The 17,619-nt window shown below is 41.5% G+C and overlaps 2 protein-coding genes across 3 annotated transcripts in view; one reads left to right on the forward strand and one right to left on the reverse strand.

Moving 5' to 3' along the window:
* LOC132877956 (tripartite motif-containing protein 16-like) overlaps nucleotides 1-17,619 on the forward strand; it is a 471,908-nt gene that overhangs the window by 171,441 nt on the left and 282,848 nt on the right. The window lies entirely within an intron of this gene.
* LOC132877992 (uncharacterized) lies at nucleotides 5,950-10,269 on the reverse strand. Its single transcript, XM_060913633.1, has 10 exons — nucleotides 9,925-10,269; nucleotides 9,518-9,770; nucleotides 9,070-9,396; nucleotides 8,915-8,999; nucleotides 8,421-8,555; nucleotides 8,162-8,319; nucleotides 7,929-8,040; nucleotides 7,508-7,751; nucleotides 6,961-7,117; nucleotides 5,950-6,766 (listed from the first exon to the last, which is right to left on the reverse strand). Exons 2-10 carry the CDS (start codon nucleotides 9,533-9,535, stop codon nucleotides 6,491-6,493), a joined length of 1,512 nt encoding a protein of 503 aa, XP_060769616.1. The 5' UTR covers nucleotides 9,536-9,770; nucleotides 9,925-10,269; the 3' UTR covers nucleotides 5,950-6,490.

Consider the following 17,619-nt stretch of genomic DNA (forward strand, 5'->3'; position numbering starts at 1 on the left):
AATCAGCTTGTTATGTTCAGAGCAGATCTTCTCTTGGTGTTTTGCTGAGGCTTCAATTAATGTGTGTTTTTTCAAAGCAGGACGTTCAAGATGAGGTTTCAGATGAGTGTCACAATAAGAAGCCAAACAAATCAGACAGGACTTGACGGCTTTGTGTTTTCTCCCAGTGCAGAAATCACACTCCACATCTCCAGGTCCAGCGTAACAGTGAGCAGGAGAAGCGGCTTGGACTTCAGTCTTCTTCAGTTTCTCCACCACTTCATCCAGCATGTTGTTTCTGCGTAGAACAGGCCTTGTCGTGAAAGTGTCTCTGCACTGAGGACAGCTGTAGACGCCCTTCTGATCCTCCTGATCCCAGCAGCCATTAATACACACCTTACAGAAACTGTGACCACAGGGGATAGTCACCGGATCCTTCAGGAGATCCAGACACACTGGACACATGAACTGGTCCTGAGCTACTGAAATACTGGCTTCGGCCATTTTCCTGAACTCACAACGAGAGAGAGAAAGAGAACAGTTTGTTTTCTCTGAAATGAGAAGTGACTTCCTGGTTCTGTGTGTGAAAGAGCAATAGAGGAAGAGGAGGAGCCAGGGGCAATTCTAGTATCTGATCTTTGGGGGTGCTTAGCCCCCAGAGCTGACAGAGGAACCTGGCTTGAACAACAGTGTTTCCATGTTTATTCCGCATTTCGACTAGACTTAACTAGACAAGAAGACAAGACTAGACTTATGCAATGTTTTAACAGAAGCTGACCCAATAAACTATGATATCTATACATTTACAACCACTGACACAAATATTTACATTACATTTTAACTACACAAGACCTACTACTGCATTTGTAATGTTGGAGCTATTCATTTTGAACAGTGGTAATTGTTAATTAATGTGTTATTGTGTATTGTGTAATAATAGTGTGTATTATTATGATTTTACATTAGTTTACATTAGTTTATATTTTTATAATGACAATGACCAGGGTTTGGATTTGTGAATGATAAGCAAACGTAAATGCTATGTTACATTAAATAAAATTGACTAACACACGGTGGTCTAGCACCGTAGCACTTGTACAGCTCTGCACAAAAGTATCTCGATATGGATGATAAATGTCGTTTTTATCAATCTGTTCATAGACCAGGGAACATCAATATTGCATTATGCATATTATTGTGTTGTGTTTAACAATTGTAACTCCAGTCCGTAGCTTCACATCTCGCTATGCCAGTAATACTCAGGTGCTACTTTGAGTTCCTCATCGGCGTGGAATCCAGTTAAAAAAAACACCATGTCGTAGCAAGCACTCGCGCGGACAGGCAACCCAATCAGAGGGGACGCAAGGAGGAGAGGTATTTTACTACTCATAGAACTATCACGTAACAGGTGAATTCAAGAACACACACACGCCCGCGCACACATTCATTGTGCAGTGCGCAAGGGCACTTATTTCTGAAAATTACGTCCAAAAGCAGTGTTTTTGAGGGTGCTGAGCTAGGGGGTGCTGAGCTCATTCTTGGGGGTGCTTGAGCACCCCCAAAAATAGGCTAAACATGCCCCTGGGAGGAGCACAAACACAGAGAGATCATGAACACTCCTCTATTAACCATTTCATCTCCCTTCAGTGCAGAAATATAACTCATGTAGCTGCACTGATTAGGATTAATTTCATGAAATACTCACAGAATGGATCTTAATTTTCTGGACTTTTCCACCTACTGACACCTCAAGCACAACTTTCAGCCTTGTTGATAAATTACAATTGTTTCACTTGAACAGCTTTTTCCTCGTGACATCTTTAAACTGATCTTCATCCCTAAAGAATGTTGGAGCCATTTTAAAAGTGAGGAGGACGCAGCTGTCAGGAAGGAAAACCGTGTTTTATTGATTTAGCATTGTTTATTGCTAATAGAAATCAGAAAAGTGGATCTTTATTAAACCTAATCTCCATTTCCCTCAGTATGAGTGCTCCAGCCTTCACGAGTGCCTGAACTCTTCATGACGTGCTGTTAATGGAAACTAATCCACTTTGTGTTGGGCCACATCCCACCACCTCATCGCAGATTAGTTTCCTGGAGCAGCATGCCTCATCCTGTTTTATTCCTGTCATCATATTTTATCAAGAACGTTATTCTGGGTCGATGAAGAATTCTTTCTCATGAACAGATTGTTGAGATGGAAATGAAGTTGGTAGATGAATATGTTTGAGATCAGAGATCCTGAGTCACCTCAATCAGTCATTAGATGTGTCTTTGAGAAGTAGGAGAACACTGGAGAACCAGGAGGAAACCCACACTGACACGGGTCATTTTACCTTTGGGTCATTTTAACATTGTTAACAGACTGAAATGAATCTCCTGAAAGGCAGAAGAGAGAAATCTGCTAGTAGTGTTAACACAAGACTTTATCTAATCCCAGTCAGTGCAGGGTTCAAACCCCATCCACCAGAAATATCATTAAAATCAAAGGGAAAGGCAGAGACGAGGCGAGATCATCAACAGGAGATCTATAATAATATAATAATAATACATTTAATTTGTTTCACGGTGCCTTTCAAAGCACCCAAGGTCACCTTACAGATAAAAAGTCAACGTTAAAAAGAAAAAAACAATGATGATAACATCAAAATCATAACAGCAAGTGGGTGGCTTAGAGCCCATCTGCTAATTTGAAAAGGTGAGTTTTAAGTGCACTTTTGAATTGTGAAACAGAGTCCAGGGTACGGATATGTGAGGGAAAGGAATTCCATAGTTTCAGAGTGGCATATGAGAAAGCCCTTTCTCCCATTGTAGTGAGTCTGACGTTTGGTTCAGCCAATAATCCCGTATTAGATGATCATAGTGAACGAGAGGGTGTGTAGGTCTGTAGGAGTTCTTTAATATATGGCGGGGCAAGATTATGGAAGGCTTTGAAAGTGATTAGCAGGATTTTAAAGTCAATCCGTTGGGATATTGGAAGCCAGTGTAGTTGAATCAGCAGGGGTGAAACATGGTGGAAGGACTTTGAACAGGTACTAATGCGTGCCGCAGAGTTTTGGATGAGCTGTAGACAATGGGCGAGTTTGTTTGGGATGCCTGTCAAAATTGCGTTGCAGTAGTCTATGCGGGCTGTTACCAGGGTATTAACAAGCACTTCAGCAGAGTGCTGGGTAAGTACAAGACGCAGTCTGGAGATGTTACAGACATTACTGATGTGGTTGGAGAATGAGAGGATGCTGTCCAGGATAACTCCAAGGCTCTTTACCTGTTGAGAGACTGGTATAATGTCCTCACCTATAGAGAGTGATTTGATATTGCTTTGTTGAAGTGTTGTTGTGGTTCCAATGAGTAGAAGCTCAGTTTTACTACTACTGAGTTTTACATAATTTCTTGTCATCCATGCCTGTATGTCATGGAGACAGGCAGTGAGGGCACTGGGTGGGATGCTGGCAGTGGGCCTAGTGGACACAAAGCTGGGTGTCATCAGCGTATGAGTGAAACTGTATTCCATCGTGCCTGAAAATGTTACCAAGGGAAAGGAGGTAGACAATGAACAGGAGTGGCCCCAGTACTGATCCCTGTGGAACTCCATGATGGAGGGTGGAGCTTTCAGTTCACTGATCCTGGATCTGGACAAAATAGGTTCTGTCAGATAAGTAGCTCTTAAACCACTTATAGGCAATGCCACAGACTCCTATGCTCATTAGCCGCTCTAACAAAAGTTGATGGGATATTGTGTCGAAAGCGGCACTGAGGTCCAGAAGGATGAGGATGGACAACAGACCAGCATCAGCTGTACAAAGAAGATCATTTGTGATCTTAACAAGCGCTGTTTCAGTACTGTGTTGAGGGCGAAAACCAGATTGGAATTGTTCAAAAGAGTTATGATATTGGAGGTATGTCAGAAGTTGAGATGCAACTGCTTTCTCAAGTATTTTGGAAATGAATGGCAGATTAGATATAGGACGATAGTTGTTGAGGTCATTACAATCCAGTCCAGATTTTTTCAGTGTTGGTCTGATTATGGCAACTTTTAGTGACGATGGGACTGTGCTGGTTGTCAGAGAGGATTTTATAATGGAGGTTATCAAGATTATTAAAGCTGGTAAGCATGCTTTAACTAGAGAGGTGGGGATGGGATCCAAAAGACAGGTTGAAGAGTTTGATTTAGTAATGAGCTCAGAGATGTAGTCCTCAGTTGGAAGACTGAAGTCACATAAGGCACTAGGTGAGGTTAGTTTTGTGGCACTTGCTGCCAGCAGTTCAGGCTGGATGACATTTGCAGTGGCCAGCTGTTCATGGATGTTGGTGATTTTAGAATCAAAGAATTTCAGGAAAGCACAGCAGTGGTTATTAGGGAGGTTGTTGTTAAGGCTGGATACTGGTGGTTTCAGTAGATTTTTCACAGTGGAGAAAAGTTTCCTAGTATTCCCTTCACCAGAGCTGATGGCATTAGTAAGGTAGGAGTTTTTCGCTATTGATAGCATATTTTTGTAGTGAAGTATATGATCAGAGTACATTTGTTTATGAATAGTAAGTCCAGTTTTTGCACTAAGCCTCTCCAGGCGACGTCCTGCTGCCGTAGCTCCGGTGTATACCAAGGGGCAGAGTGGGTAAAGGAAACAGCCCGAGTTTTAACAGGGGTGAGGGCATCAAGTGCAGAGGATAGGCAGCTGTTATAATAGTCCACTAGGTTTGAATGTAGAAAAGCAGAAACAGGGCTTGGGCTTGAGGCAATTAAATTAATAAAATCCTCCTTCTCTACATGTCTGATGTTGCAAAAAGACATGATGTGATTTTAACTTACTGAGCAGTAGGTTAGCATTGAATAAGACAGGCTTATGGTCAGAGATGGGTAGGTCAGCTGAACTGATACTAAATGGGGCAATGCCAGTACAACAGATTAAATCAAGAGTGTGGCCCTTTGAATACGTAGGAAAGTCAATATATTGGGCCATATCAAAACAATCTAACATTGCCTTAAAATCTTTAGTAAGCAAGTTATCCGAGTGGTCAAAGTGGATATTAAAATCCCCCAGTAAAATAGTGTTTGGAGACACTGAAGGAAGTTAATAGTTGAGAGTTCATTAATAAAAGTATTTGATGGTTTGGGTGGTCTATAGAGCGTAGCGATAATAATAGGTGTGTGTCCATGGAGTTTAACAGCCAACATCTCAAACAAGGATTGCTCAGAAGGCGTATGACATGATGTGGAAGGAGGGCCTTTTGATTAAGTTAAATCATATGGGAGTCAAGGGAAGAATTTTCACATGGGTTATGGAATTCTTATCAGATAGAACAATAATGGTGATGATTAATGGGGTGACAAATGAGTGGTATCAGATAGAAAATGGTATTCCACAAGGGAGCATTATCAGTCCTTTATTGTTCTCCATTATAATAAATGACATTTTTAAGGAAGTGGAGAATTTTGTGGATGTAGCATTGTTTGCGGATGATGGTGCTTTATGGAAAAGAGGGAGAAATGTTGAATATGTGGTGAGTAAGATACAGCAAGCAGTTGATGTAGTGGATAAATGGTCCATTAGATGGGAATTTAGGATCTCTATTGACAAAACCAAAATAATGTTTTTCTCAGGAAAGAAAATGGCTAAGGATATAAAAGTGAATCTCTCTGCTAATGAATTGGAAAGGGTTGACTCCTTTAAATATCTGGGCATATGGTTTGACCAAAGATTAACATGGGCAGTGCATATACAAAAAATGATTGATAAATGCAAGAAACTAATAAATGTAATGAGATGTCTATGCGGAGTGGAGTGGGGAGCAAGCAGACATGCTCTAAGAACAATTTATACAGGTTTGATTAGGTCTGTGCTTGACTGTGGAAGCATAATATATCAGGGCTGCCAACTTTCCCAAAAATGTAGGAGTGAGATTTTTTTTGGGTGGGGGTTGCGCGGCGCAGCCGCAAGTAGTCTGGGGGGGGGGGGGGGTGTCACAGGCGCAAGAAGACACATATTTAAGTAAATGGTTCTTTATTTCACTAAAGTTTAGACTTTTGAACATACATAAAACAAAATTATTTTGCATCATAATGTTGCCATGTTTACCGCTATGTTTGAGGGTGACATGAAAAAAATAGAGAAAGCCACAAGGTGTGCAAGCATTATGTGAAATGCAGCATGTACACATCTGTCACATTCTCTCATTTTAACTTACAATGATTAACAATTTTCTTGGCGAAGGCAGCTTTATTTAGGGTTTTATTGTATGCTTTTCTTTGGAACAATATCAGTTTCCCCAAATGAGGTGGTAACAAAGACTTTTTTTTTTGCAAATGTGGAGAATGCCAGTTGAGTCTGCCTCTTACAATAGTCCTTGCCCCAGCAATGCCTTTAAACAAACACTGTAAACCCCCTTTCAAGCCCATTAAGATTCAAGGCCTTCTTTGAAGTGCTCAAAAGATCAAAAATCTAACTGTGACATTCATATATTTGTTTTTTTTTTGTTTGTTTTTTCTTTTTTTTTGGGGGGGGGGTGTTCAGGTTCAGGTTTTATGTTCCTGATTATACTGGCCTGTGGCCTTCTTGGAGGCCTTGATGACACTGGGTGGGGGCTCCCATCTGAAGCAGGGCTCCAAATCAGCCATCTTTATGGCCATGATTGACGAGAGGGTGCCATCTAGAGCCAAGCTGTTTCTCGTCTTTGTCTTGTTCAGGCCCACCGCAGAAAAGACCTTCTCAGCATCCGTGTTGGAGTGTGGCAGAATGAGGACAAGCTTTGCAACAGCAGAAAGCCTAGGAAACTCTCTTACTCCTGTCACCTGTGCCAAATAAACCAAGAATGCATGGAAATATGCCCATATGATGTCTTTTTATCTCTTGACAAATAAGTACAGGTTGAATTGATTCACTGACAAAATTCAGATATACAAGCATCTACCATGATGCTTAACATGTACTGGTACGAAAAAGGTGCAAAAGGTTTTTTCTACTTTGTTCTTGTAAAAATCTTTACCTTATTTTTCCGGGTAGCCATTTCAAACCAGAATCTTTCCATTTCAAGCTCCTCTGGGGGCTGCAGAGGTGGCAATGGCATGGTTTGGTACTCAAGGAATTCTTCAGCCAGTAGATCCTGCTCCCCCGGCCCATGGTATGGCAGCAGGTGGGGGAACCTGAAAGCAATGTTGTATTTGAGTTTGATATATGGTCATCAACTAACAGCAGTAAATACATTCATTTTAAGAGGTGCCACTTAGGGACAGCTAATGCTCCATGAAGCTAAATTCTAGGTTTAAAATGCTCTTCACTAGCCTGCCCATGTCACTGAATACTCATCTCCCTACAGTGCTAATTGGAATAATTCAATTGAGCTTGTTGTCTCCAGTGGAAGGGAGGAGTTAAAAAGCTGAGCAAAGATGCAATCAGTCAAGGCAGCCTACCAGTCAAGGACACCTGAAATCTTTAAAAACATCAGTGGGTCGGTTTGTTACTAGACTACCTTTTCATAAAATTGAGGACATTTTATTAAAAATAAGAAGTCGCAATGGCTGAAAGGTCCTTACCTCTCAACAAAGTAATGGACATCTTGGATGTCACATTCGGACCACTGACAAACATCCACAAATTTGGCGTGCTGCAGTAGGGGCTCCTTTAAGGGAAGTTTCTGCAAGGCATAGGCCACAGCAGTAGTCAGAAACGCCAATGCCGCCTCATGAAATTTCTCCACATGTTGTGGGGTGATGTTGCCTTCTTCCAATAGCTTGTTGACCTTTCCCCTGGTGGTGAGGCCAATGTTCAGCTTTCTTCCTGCCAAACACACAACAAATTAGTTATTAGTTAAGCTGAGTTATTCTGATGATCTACAAGACATATTGGGCAAAGACCATAGTGACTTTGGGCTAACCAAAAGCAAAGGAGCAAGACAAAGCATCATACACAGTTCCAATATAGTTTGGTTATAATGGTTCATAATCAAACACTGACCTGGTAAATGGGTTGCCTTTTCTTTGAAGGAAATTTCCAAAGCCTGCTCACAGTCCTGCAGTGCTGTTGGTACCATGAATTTTGAACACAGCTTGCGAATGAATTTCTGCATCTACAACACATACATTTACACGTAAAACAGTGGGAAAACTTGCTCCACAAGCTCTCAACAACAGCAACATAAACCAGAATGAAAAAAGACAACAGAATTACATTCTGCTCTCCTATTGTACCTCATCATGTAACAAATGAATTGAGGGCTGCTCCCGCTGAAGGAGGAGATGGAAGGTGGTGAATGTTGGTAAGCACGCCTGGAGGAACAGTAGGTAAACCTCAGTCATGGGGTCACTAAATGCTGCCCGAAGCCTCCTGAACCTCGGGTGACTTTCATCTTGAAAAAACAAACAAGGTCGTCAGTAACAGAAGTGCACAGTTAACTGCCCAGTGCCATTTTTAGTATTTGCATATTAAAAATGATTTCAGGTGCCATACCAGCAGATTTGAAGTAGCTGGCCAGATGGTCGTACAGTCTCAGGATCCGAGTTACACAGACCTCAAGACTCAACCAACGAACCGCAACATGCATGAGGACCTCCATGTACTGCAATTCATGGAGCTCACAAAACTCTGTAACAGACATTCAATTATAAAATCATATTCAGTGTTTACCGCAGAACATTTGTTAGTCAAGGTAGGTGTGGGAGTTGGCCGGTATCAGACACATCATCACTGGAAAGGCTATATTGTGCAGTTTTATATGAAATATGATATGGAACCCCCAAAATTAATATCTTATACAATTTTCTGTAAAGCAACTTCAGAAATTACATTCACAATATAAAATCTTTATCTTTTCAGGGGACCTAGTAAAGGTAGTAGGTGGTTGTTGTCAAGTTGGCCGCCTTAACTGTAAAGTGCTGGGGGAAACTCTGATATATAATGATCTGTAGTTTGCCCTTACAATTTTATACCATCAAATTACATACCTGTCAAGTACCCTTTTCGGTTTGTGCTGCCCTTGAACCATAGGCCAACATCAGTTGCGAAGTCCTCCCAATCAAAACTGGACACCTGCAAAACACAAACTAAACTGTAAAAACAATGCATGCAATCTGAAAAGTTCCATCAGGCCAATACTCACATCACAAAAATCTGCCCCGGCAGATTTTGCAGTGTTGTGAACCACATGACATGGGCAGCCATGGACGTAGACATTTGGGTGCTTCTCCCGGACTCTAGAGGCAACGGAGTTGCGTGAACCAGTATTTACAGCAGCATTGTCCACTGACAGACCCACACAACAACTCCAAGGAATACCCTTTTCTTCCAGGGTGGCATTTATTTTTGCAAAGACGATCTCCGCTGTCCCACATGTTGTGCCGCTGGTGGTGAACATCCCAAGAAACTGATGGACAACTTTGCTTCCCAGAAATATACGGACAGTTAGTGGGTTCATCTTACTCTGATCCTGTAATAACAACATGAAAGCATAAAAGGCTTGCATCTTCCTAGTGTATAGATATTTGAAAGGTAAAGCTTAAAAGATTAGAATGGAGGAGAATTATCAGATCCAACAGTTTGGGAAATACCTGTATCATTAGAGCCATCGGTAATTAGTGTGTAAGGTGCCATTTTCATTTTTTCCACCAGCTCATCCATGAAATATGGGGCCAATGCGCCATTCACGATACATGACGATTTAGTCCGAGCACACTTGTAGTCTTGTACTGTTTTGGAGTCTTTGAAGCACTCCCGCAGTGTCTGTGCCAGGTGATCAGCAAAAGCAAGGGGAATGTTGTGCTGAATTAATGTGGCAGTCAGTTTCACTTCAGCCCTCCTTGTCTGTAAGAGAAGAAATTTTGTTGAACCCATGACAATAACAATAAAAACATATTCTATTCTATTAGCACTCCTAGAATAACAGTTAGGTTTAAAGACGCACCAGAAAAAAAGAAAAATCTTGAACCATGACACAGGACCATGACACATATCATACCTTGACCTCTTATTCAGACATCCCCCCCAACAAGGGGAGCAGACACAGCATAATTTGTTATTGAGGCAGTGGACTATAGGGCTCTTTGCTTGTCCTGGTGGCTTTTAGTTTTAATGTAGCGCACCACATCAGCCACACCCTGGTGGCAACAGGTGTTCTCAACCCGGCATACTGAGCACCAGTAGTGTGTATTCAGGCTGCCTTTAGTTATGAATGGCCACATAGTGGTCCATTCATTTTTAAAACAGCAGCGGTAAGATGCTGCTCCACATAAAGCCCAATTCTTTGGGCCATGTCTGGGCTGCTGGTCTGGGAGGGATGACGCCTCTGCTGTTTCTTGCTCTGCTGTCTGTGGTTTCCTGCTCTGCGGTTTCCTGCTCTGCTGTCTGCTGTTTCCTGCTCTGCTGTCTGCGGTTTCCTGCTCTGCTGCTTCTTGCTCTGCTGTCTCCAAATCGTCTTTCTGCCCTTCTCTTTGCTGTTGTACTTTCTGTCCTGTCTTCCCTATCTGTTGTTGCTGCTCTGTGTCCGTTTGCCTTTTTTGGCTGGGTTGGTCAGTAAGATAAAAAAGAATGCCCCTCTTTTGTCCGGCAATTGGTTTCCCCTTTCAGGACATCTTACCTTTCTGAAAGAATTCAAATAGTCATGTTTTTGTCATAAACCTACTCAATCACAACAACACGCATTTTCCTGGGGGATTCGTTTTTCTTATTCTGAATCTTGCTCTCTGGCAATGTATGTAAAATGTATGTACTGTACATAATACAAATCCTGCTGTCAATGTTTTTTTTAAGGTTTTGCATTGAGCCTCTTACTTTATTTTTGTAGCATGGCTTCAAACAAAGGCATAAATGAAGAGCTAGTTTATCAATCATCAGGCCCGCCGACAGGGGGGGACAAACGGGTATGTTGTCCTGGGACCAGGAATGGGGAGGGCCCAGAACTGGGCTCTCATGAAGTTGCGATTATTTTATTTCATTTCAAAATGTGTTGATTTGGGGGAGAAATGTGCTATATTTGCATTCAACAAATGATTTCTAGATCTTTTGCCTTTATTGTCTTTGAAAAAGGTGTCAAGAACCCCCTACCACCCCTAATGCAAAAATGGTTTGGTCTGACTCTTTGATTAAGGGGAAAAAAATGACATTGTTCGATCATAGCGCTTCGACAATCAGCGTGCGTGCCATTTGCCAACATGCACAAGTCAGGAGCACAGAAAAGAAAAGAGAAAAAGAGAGGAAGAAACCAAGAGACTCAGGGGCTCACTGCATAAATATTTTTAAAAAGATTCGGATGATGCAGCAGGTACTAGCAAAGGCAGTGGGGCAGCTGAGCCAGTTAAGACACAGCCAACTTTTTCCAGCCCTGTAAAGTAACCCCAACCAAGGCACACGCGGCACGCAATTCATGTTACAAACGAGGGGAGAGCAAGTCACACTGAACACCATATCAAACGCACAGGGCATTGAATCATTTCATAACCACAACGGCTTAATAACATTGTGTTTCATATATCTGATTGAAGCTAAGAATATTCACATTAGCCCACAATCATATCCCGCCATTTCTCGAGCGGTGTGTTCTTCTCTGCTTTTCACACTGGACAGTACGCACGCACACACCACAAAAGTCCGGCGCATTGCATTTCGCACCTGAATAGTTGCAGACTAAGGAAATGTTAAAATGTTAAAACTGTAAAAATGTTGAAATGCTAAAATGAAATGGTTGTTGACCGGTTGAATGGTTGTTGAATACCTGTCATTTAAGGGTGGAGTGAGTAGAGACTGGGATAAGAGAGGTGGGTGTGGGTGTGGGTTGGCCCGGGGGAGGGGGGGCCCATTTTGTCCCGGGCCCAGCCAAAGCTGTCAGCGGCCCTGTCAATCATTATAAATAAAAGTAAATGTAACGTGGCCAAGGCCATTCTGTGATGTTAGCTGGAGAAATAGGCAGTAGCAACGGCAGTTTAGCTCTCTAGACATGGCACTAAAAATAAATAGACAAAGTAAGAACACCAAGCTAAAAACGACGACCTTATCTCAAGTTTGACAGCATAAACAACAAATACGCGTGCAGACTTGGCAAGGAGCACTGAAGATATTCTGGAGACTCGTGGTGGCGTCACGACTAAGACACTTCATTTTGGTTTTAATTTGTCACCCATCTGTACCACAGTCTCTCACACCTTACTGCTCCATAACAAATCCCTTCCACACGTGTTCGTTGATGAGTTTATAACACTCTGTGTGATGCCCTCCAAATGCCCCTGTATGCTGATACCAGTCTGTGAAAGAAAAAAACACAAATGTGACCTAATGTCAGCAGGCAACCTGAATAAGGAGTGAGGATTTCCACATAACAAACTTTAAATAAGGTGAATGAATTAGAAATAAAAGCTATTACAAACATCTCCAGTGGAAGCATTACACATTACAAATCAAATCCTTTTCTTTTTACATGAAGCAAATCTCAGAGTACCCTGTTCAAAAAATAGCAGTGTGAACATTCTCTTCAATCTCTGTGTTTACAGTATAAACTGAAGAAAATGTCAGATTTAACTCACTGTAGATTAATTAACCAAAATTTGATTGCACAATCACTGTTTTTGATAATTACTGTGCACCTACATTACATGAACCCAACCCAAACTTGTGGCACAGGCAATTCAGCCCAGAATGAGCAATTTGGATTCCACAGTAGTTCAACTGAATTCTTTCACCAGGACTTGATCAAATTTCTTAATGGTTTGTTTTGGAACTGAATAGGTAATGCATCTACTGCTTAGGAAATGTGGAAATATTGGTTGTAATAGCTCTTATATCCACTATTCCACTGGTTTTACACAATTGCATAATAAGTAGACAGGACAAGAATGAGCAATTTGAAGAACTTAAGCATCATTACACTTAAGAAGTGTTTAGTCTGTGCTATAGCTTCACCTTGATGAATTTCACTAGGCAATCACAGGCTTGTCGAGCCGAAATCTTCCCTGGTCTTTTGCACCCTTGACTCGAAGGTGGTAGAAGGTGGACCAGCAAGAGAATGGAGGACATGTCACTGTCCCAGCCTGGAGAAATCTCATCTCATCATCTCTAGCCGCTTTATCCTGTTCTACAGGGTCGCAGGCAAGCTGGAGCCTATCCCAGCTGACTACGGGCGAAAGGCAGGGTACACCCTGGACAAGTCGCCAGGTCACCTGGAGAAATAGAAAACAAAATGAACTAGTCCAAAACCCCAGTAACCTGTGTTGCCTACAATTACAGTTATGGAATAGCAGTTTCAGGAAAAAAAAAACTCTCACCACCAACACATTGATTCCTCATTTGTCTACAATTACAGTAATGACTTATGCGAATTATTTTTCGGTACAGCCATTATAATTACCTTCTTCAACTTCAGTAGCGACAGCATTCTGGACGAGCTCTTGGAGCTCCCTTGTCTGTGTCAGGCCACGGCTCTGTGCAATGGCCTTTGGTTTTATGTTGGTGGACCATTTCTCCAACAGCTTTGCAGAGGTTGAGTCACCAAAAAGAAGTGTAAAATCCTGCTCACTCTACCAAAAAGACAGAATAGAAACAAGTTATAGATTACTGCAAAAATACAGCACTAGATTTCAAATGTGTATGTCTACTGTAAGACTCACCAGACCAGGTATGCCCATGAATCGTGGGAAAATGGTTAGAATGTCAGATGACTTGTCAGGGTCATGCAAAATCTTCTGACGATAGACCAGGGTTAACTTCATCTTCTCCTCTACCACCGATTCATCTGCTGTGTGCTTCATCAGAGCTATTGCTTCCTGACACTGGCGTTCATCACTTAACCAGTTATCTTCTTTGTAAGGATCTCTGTCCACGGTTGGCCCGCCTGAAATTACAAACATGAAGCAACAATGCTTTGGTACTGATCTCTCCAACGATGTACAATGTAAAACTACAAGTGGGTTGGATAACACATGGAAATTATGTGTATGCAGTCATATTAAACCTTGCTTTGCTCTATATATAGCATTATAGAATCAAAAAACATTGGTGGGGCAGTGGTGGGGCAGGTGGTAGAGGTGTCGTTTGGCAACCGGAGGGTTGCAGGTTCGAGCCCTGCTCCACCTGACCCCATCAAGCTGTCCTTGAGGCATACACTACAGCGCTTTGAGTGCTCGTAGGAGTAGAAATGTGCTATATAAATGCAGTCCATTTACAATTCATATCGCAATATGACTTGATAGAATTTTGATTTGTGTCATCTGGATTAATTTTCCTCTAAATTGGTCTAACAAGAATACAATACACACCTCTGGGAATAATAGAAATGTTCTGTGTAATGGAAAATCTCTCTTTTTGCAACACTGGATGGATAAAGGTATTTGGTTAATATCTCCCCTTATGGATAATCAGGGCAACTGGCTGTTATATGAAAACTTCTGCTCCATTCATAATATTACCTGCAAAAAAGCTGAATTTAATAAAATATGCAGAGCAATTCCTCAACCAGTCAAACAACTTGTACAAAACATTGATCCTGAGAGTTTGCCTCCTCCTAACCTTCCAATACTCTACATCATGGAACAAGACTTTCTTAACAAAGAGAAACCAAACAAAATCCTACATAATCATTTGAATCATAATCTGTACCCAATACGTTCAAATAGAAATTCCATCTTTCAGAAGTTCTCAGAAGTAGAGGTTGAATCAGATTTATCCATCCAGTGGAATGCTAAGAGTGAGGTTCAATATTGACAGTATTGATAACAACTGTATTTTCTGTGAATCAGATATTGAAACTACGGACCATCTTTTCTTTCAATGTATTTACACAAAAACATTTTGGGAGGACTTTTGGACTGGCTTTCTTCTAAAATCCAGCTACAGGACACACTTACCCTGGACAACATAACATTTGGGACAAGTCTGAAGGATTCACAAGCGGACTATGTTATGAATAATTTACTACTGTTCTCGAAATATTTCATTCACTGCTCAAAATGGGAAAAAGTAAAGCCTATTTTCACTGTGTTCAAAAAACATCTTGTAGAAAATTCTCACTGCCTTAAAGTGGATGAAATGCAAAAAAGCAATGTCACTCTTGAATGCATTTGATCATTTGAAAATATTTGAAGACTTCGAATGATAATTATACAACTGTGTGAATGTAAAAAAAAAAATGTGGGATACTTTGAGTGCACCGTATAGGGTGTAAATAATCCTCCCTAAGGTTTTGGACAGCACTACAAAATGGCGTCCTCACTATATAGTGCCCTGTATAGTGAGTAGGGAGCAATTTCTGACACTGGGGTTGTCAAAAGACGTGCGCGCCCTCTTTCGAATGCTGACGTAATCAAGCCGGAAGTTTTGTTTTAATAGCAAATCAGGAAAGTTTGAAAAAAGTAGGCAGTAATCGTCATTTCAACTCGTTTGGAAAACAGTTTTCAGAGGGTGTCTGAGGGAGGATCCAAGTTTTCAGAATGGCGGTACTGTCACCTGGCTGACACCTCACGTTTCGAAGTCTCGCACAAGTCTCGTGAAGATCGCGCGGATAAGCGACGCCTGCCGGGGAACAAAACGAACTACATTCAACATGGCTAAAAACCGAATAGGCCGATAAGTATCAGATTTAATTGCGATTAGCTGCCAATACGAGTCATGATATAAAGTTACTAAAACCGAAAACGTCATTGAATAACACGTTAATTAAGAAATAAAGCAAGTTTAAAAATGACTTCAGTTTTCCTTTAAAGGGGTTTCTGTGGATCTTTGTGATTGATTTATCTGGAAGAGAAGAGCAGGGAAGATTGCGAATCGAGTGGCTGTGGTTTGCTTTCGCCCGATACTAAACCGTGTAGCGTCCTAGCGATCATTGCAAAGACGCGTACAAAAAGCCTGAAACTGCCTCCTTACCCAGGAAAAAATGATACAGGATTTATCTTGTAGTGTCCTGATCCCCTGGGTCCGGTTGTTCAAAACATGGTTATCTTTTAAACAATGGTTCAATCACTATTTAACATGATGTTAAATATAACCTGCTGTTAAACTGTTGTTCAAAACTCCGTTAAAGTTAATGCACCTCCTAGCCTCCGTTATCTTTTACCCAAGTGGTTACGTACAGCTCAAAAGGCAAACACGCATGTTCCTGATTGTTAATGCACGCCGTCCAAAACAATTCAGACAAGGACCAAATGAGCTACTTTGATACAATGAGGCAGAACTTCGACATTGGTACCGATTTGATAGAGAATCTCTGTCTCTGTGTAAGGCAGTCTTGATGATGGAGGCTTCTTGGCGGATGACATGGCCAATCCACCTCCAGCGTCTCCTCATTAGGATTTGGCCCCACACCTTTCAAGCAGGTCCTTGTTTGAAATGGTTTTGGGCCAGAAGATGCATAGAATTCGGCGGAGGCTCTTGGTGTGAAACGTGGAAAGCTTTGTTAAATCGTTCTCAGTCAGCCTCCAGCATTCCGAACCACATAGGAGAGTTGTGAGGACACAGCTGTGGTAGAGTCTCAGCTTGGAGTAAGTGCTGTAGGTGGAGGAGCACCATACTTTGCTCATCATGTTAACAGGGAACTCAACAGATGGATAATTTTCCAACTCGTACAAAAAATCCTTTTTTACTAGCATTAAAGGATCTAATCCCATCGCAAAGATCAACTTTCTGAAGGTGTCTTGACCATGCGTCGGCCTCTAAACTGTGTAAATAGTCAGAGATGGTTTTACTATCTTTTTTGCATAACGGCAGCCAAATTGGTTTTTCTGACCACCATTTCACCGTAGCACAAGACCTTCCTCTTCTTATGGTACGTCTGTGTGTGTGTTCTAGCCGCACTGCAGAGTGTGTTCCCTCCATCAGAGCTAGCCGCCTTCATGTCTCTGCTCAGGCGTGATAAAGAACAGCAGCTGAACGAGCTCACCATGATCGTCACCGGGATTCGCCTCTTCAACAAGGACAGCGGGAAAGGAGGAGAGAGCCTCAAGGACTGTGAGTGCATCTCACCTCGCATTCTGATTAACGCTCGCCATCGTGATTCATTTTATAACAGCAGCTCTGACAGTCATGCAGATTTACGTTAACGCGCTCGTTTTGGTACATTAACATTCTGTCAAATAATGAGACGCTCCATGTAAACCGAATTGAAAATCATTGAACGGTTCTCGAAGGTAAGGAGATGTTTATTTAACTTTCACTCATCTTCAGTACAGAAGAGTTTACGATGATGTTTTTTGAAGTTCATTAACTGCAAAGGCAGGAATGTGAGTGAGAACAGGAACTCACTTGTTTCCCCACAAGTTCAAAAATGTAAATAGAAATGGATGGAAAGTATGGCGAATTCTTCTGTAAGACATTTATTGATGTAATCGTCAATAAATTGCTGTAGTGTAAGACAGAAGGGAACCATCAGGGCCTTCTCGGCGTTCAGAGAAGCCTAAACGTATCAGCATTTCAAATGTTATGTTTAATTTCTTTCATAATTTCATTATAATTATTCCCTCTTAATTCTAATTTGGCCTCATTTTCTATCAAATTTGCTTCAGAAGTGAAAGGGTTACTGTCCTGAAAACAGTAAAATCGAGTTCTCCAATGAGATTTTGCTTGTTGTGTCGAGGCTGAGAAGAGTTCAGAGCTGCTCACTCATTGGTTAGGACTTCATTGCCGGGACAGAAGGCCATGGCAGTGTATGTTTATGTAGGAAGTGACAGATGAATTA

The sequence above is a fragment of the Neoarius graeffei genome, chromosome 2 (assembly GCF_027579695.1).
Source record: "Neoarius graeffei isolate fNeoGra1 chromosome 2, fNeoGra1.pri, whole genome shotgun sequence".
Classification (NCBI taxonomy): Eukaryota; Metazoa; Chordata; class Actinopteri; order Siluriformes; family Ariidae; genus Neoarius; species Neoarius graeffei.

Coding starts and splice junctions, on each gene's coding strand:
- LOC132877992 (XM_060913633.1), bottom strand. Junction 8,041..8,161: donor TTCATTTGTTACATGATGAG/GTACAATAGGAG, acceptor TATGTGTTGTAG/ATGCAGAAATTCATTCGCAA. Junction 7,752..7,928: donor AAAGGCAACCCATTTACCAG/GTCAGTGTTTGA, acceptor TGTGTTTGGCAG/GAAGAAAGCTGAACATTGGC.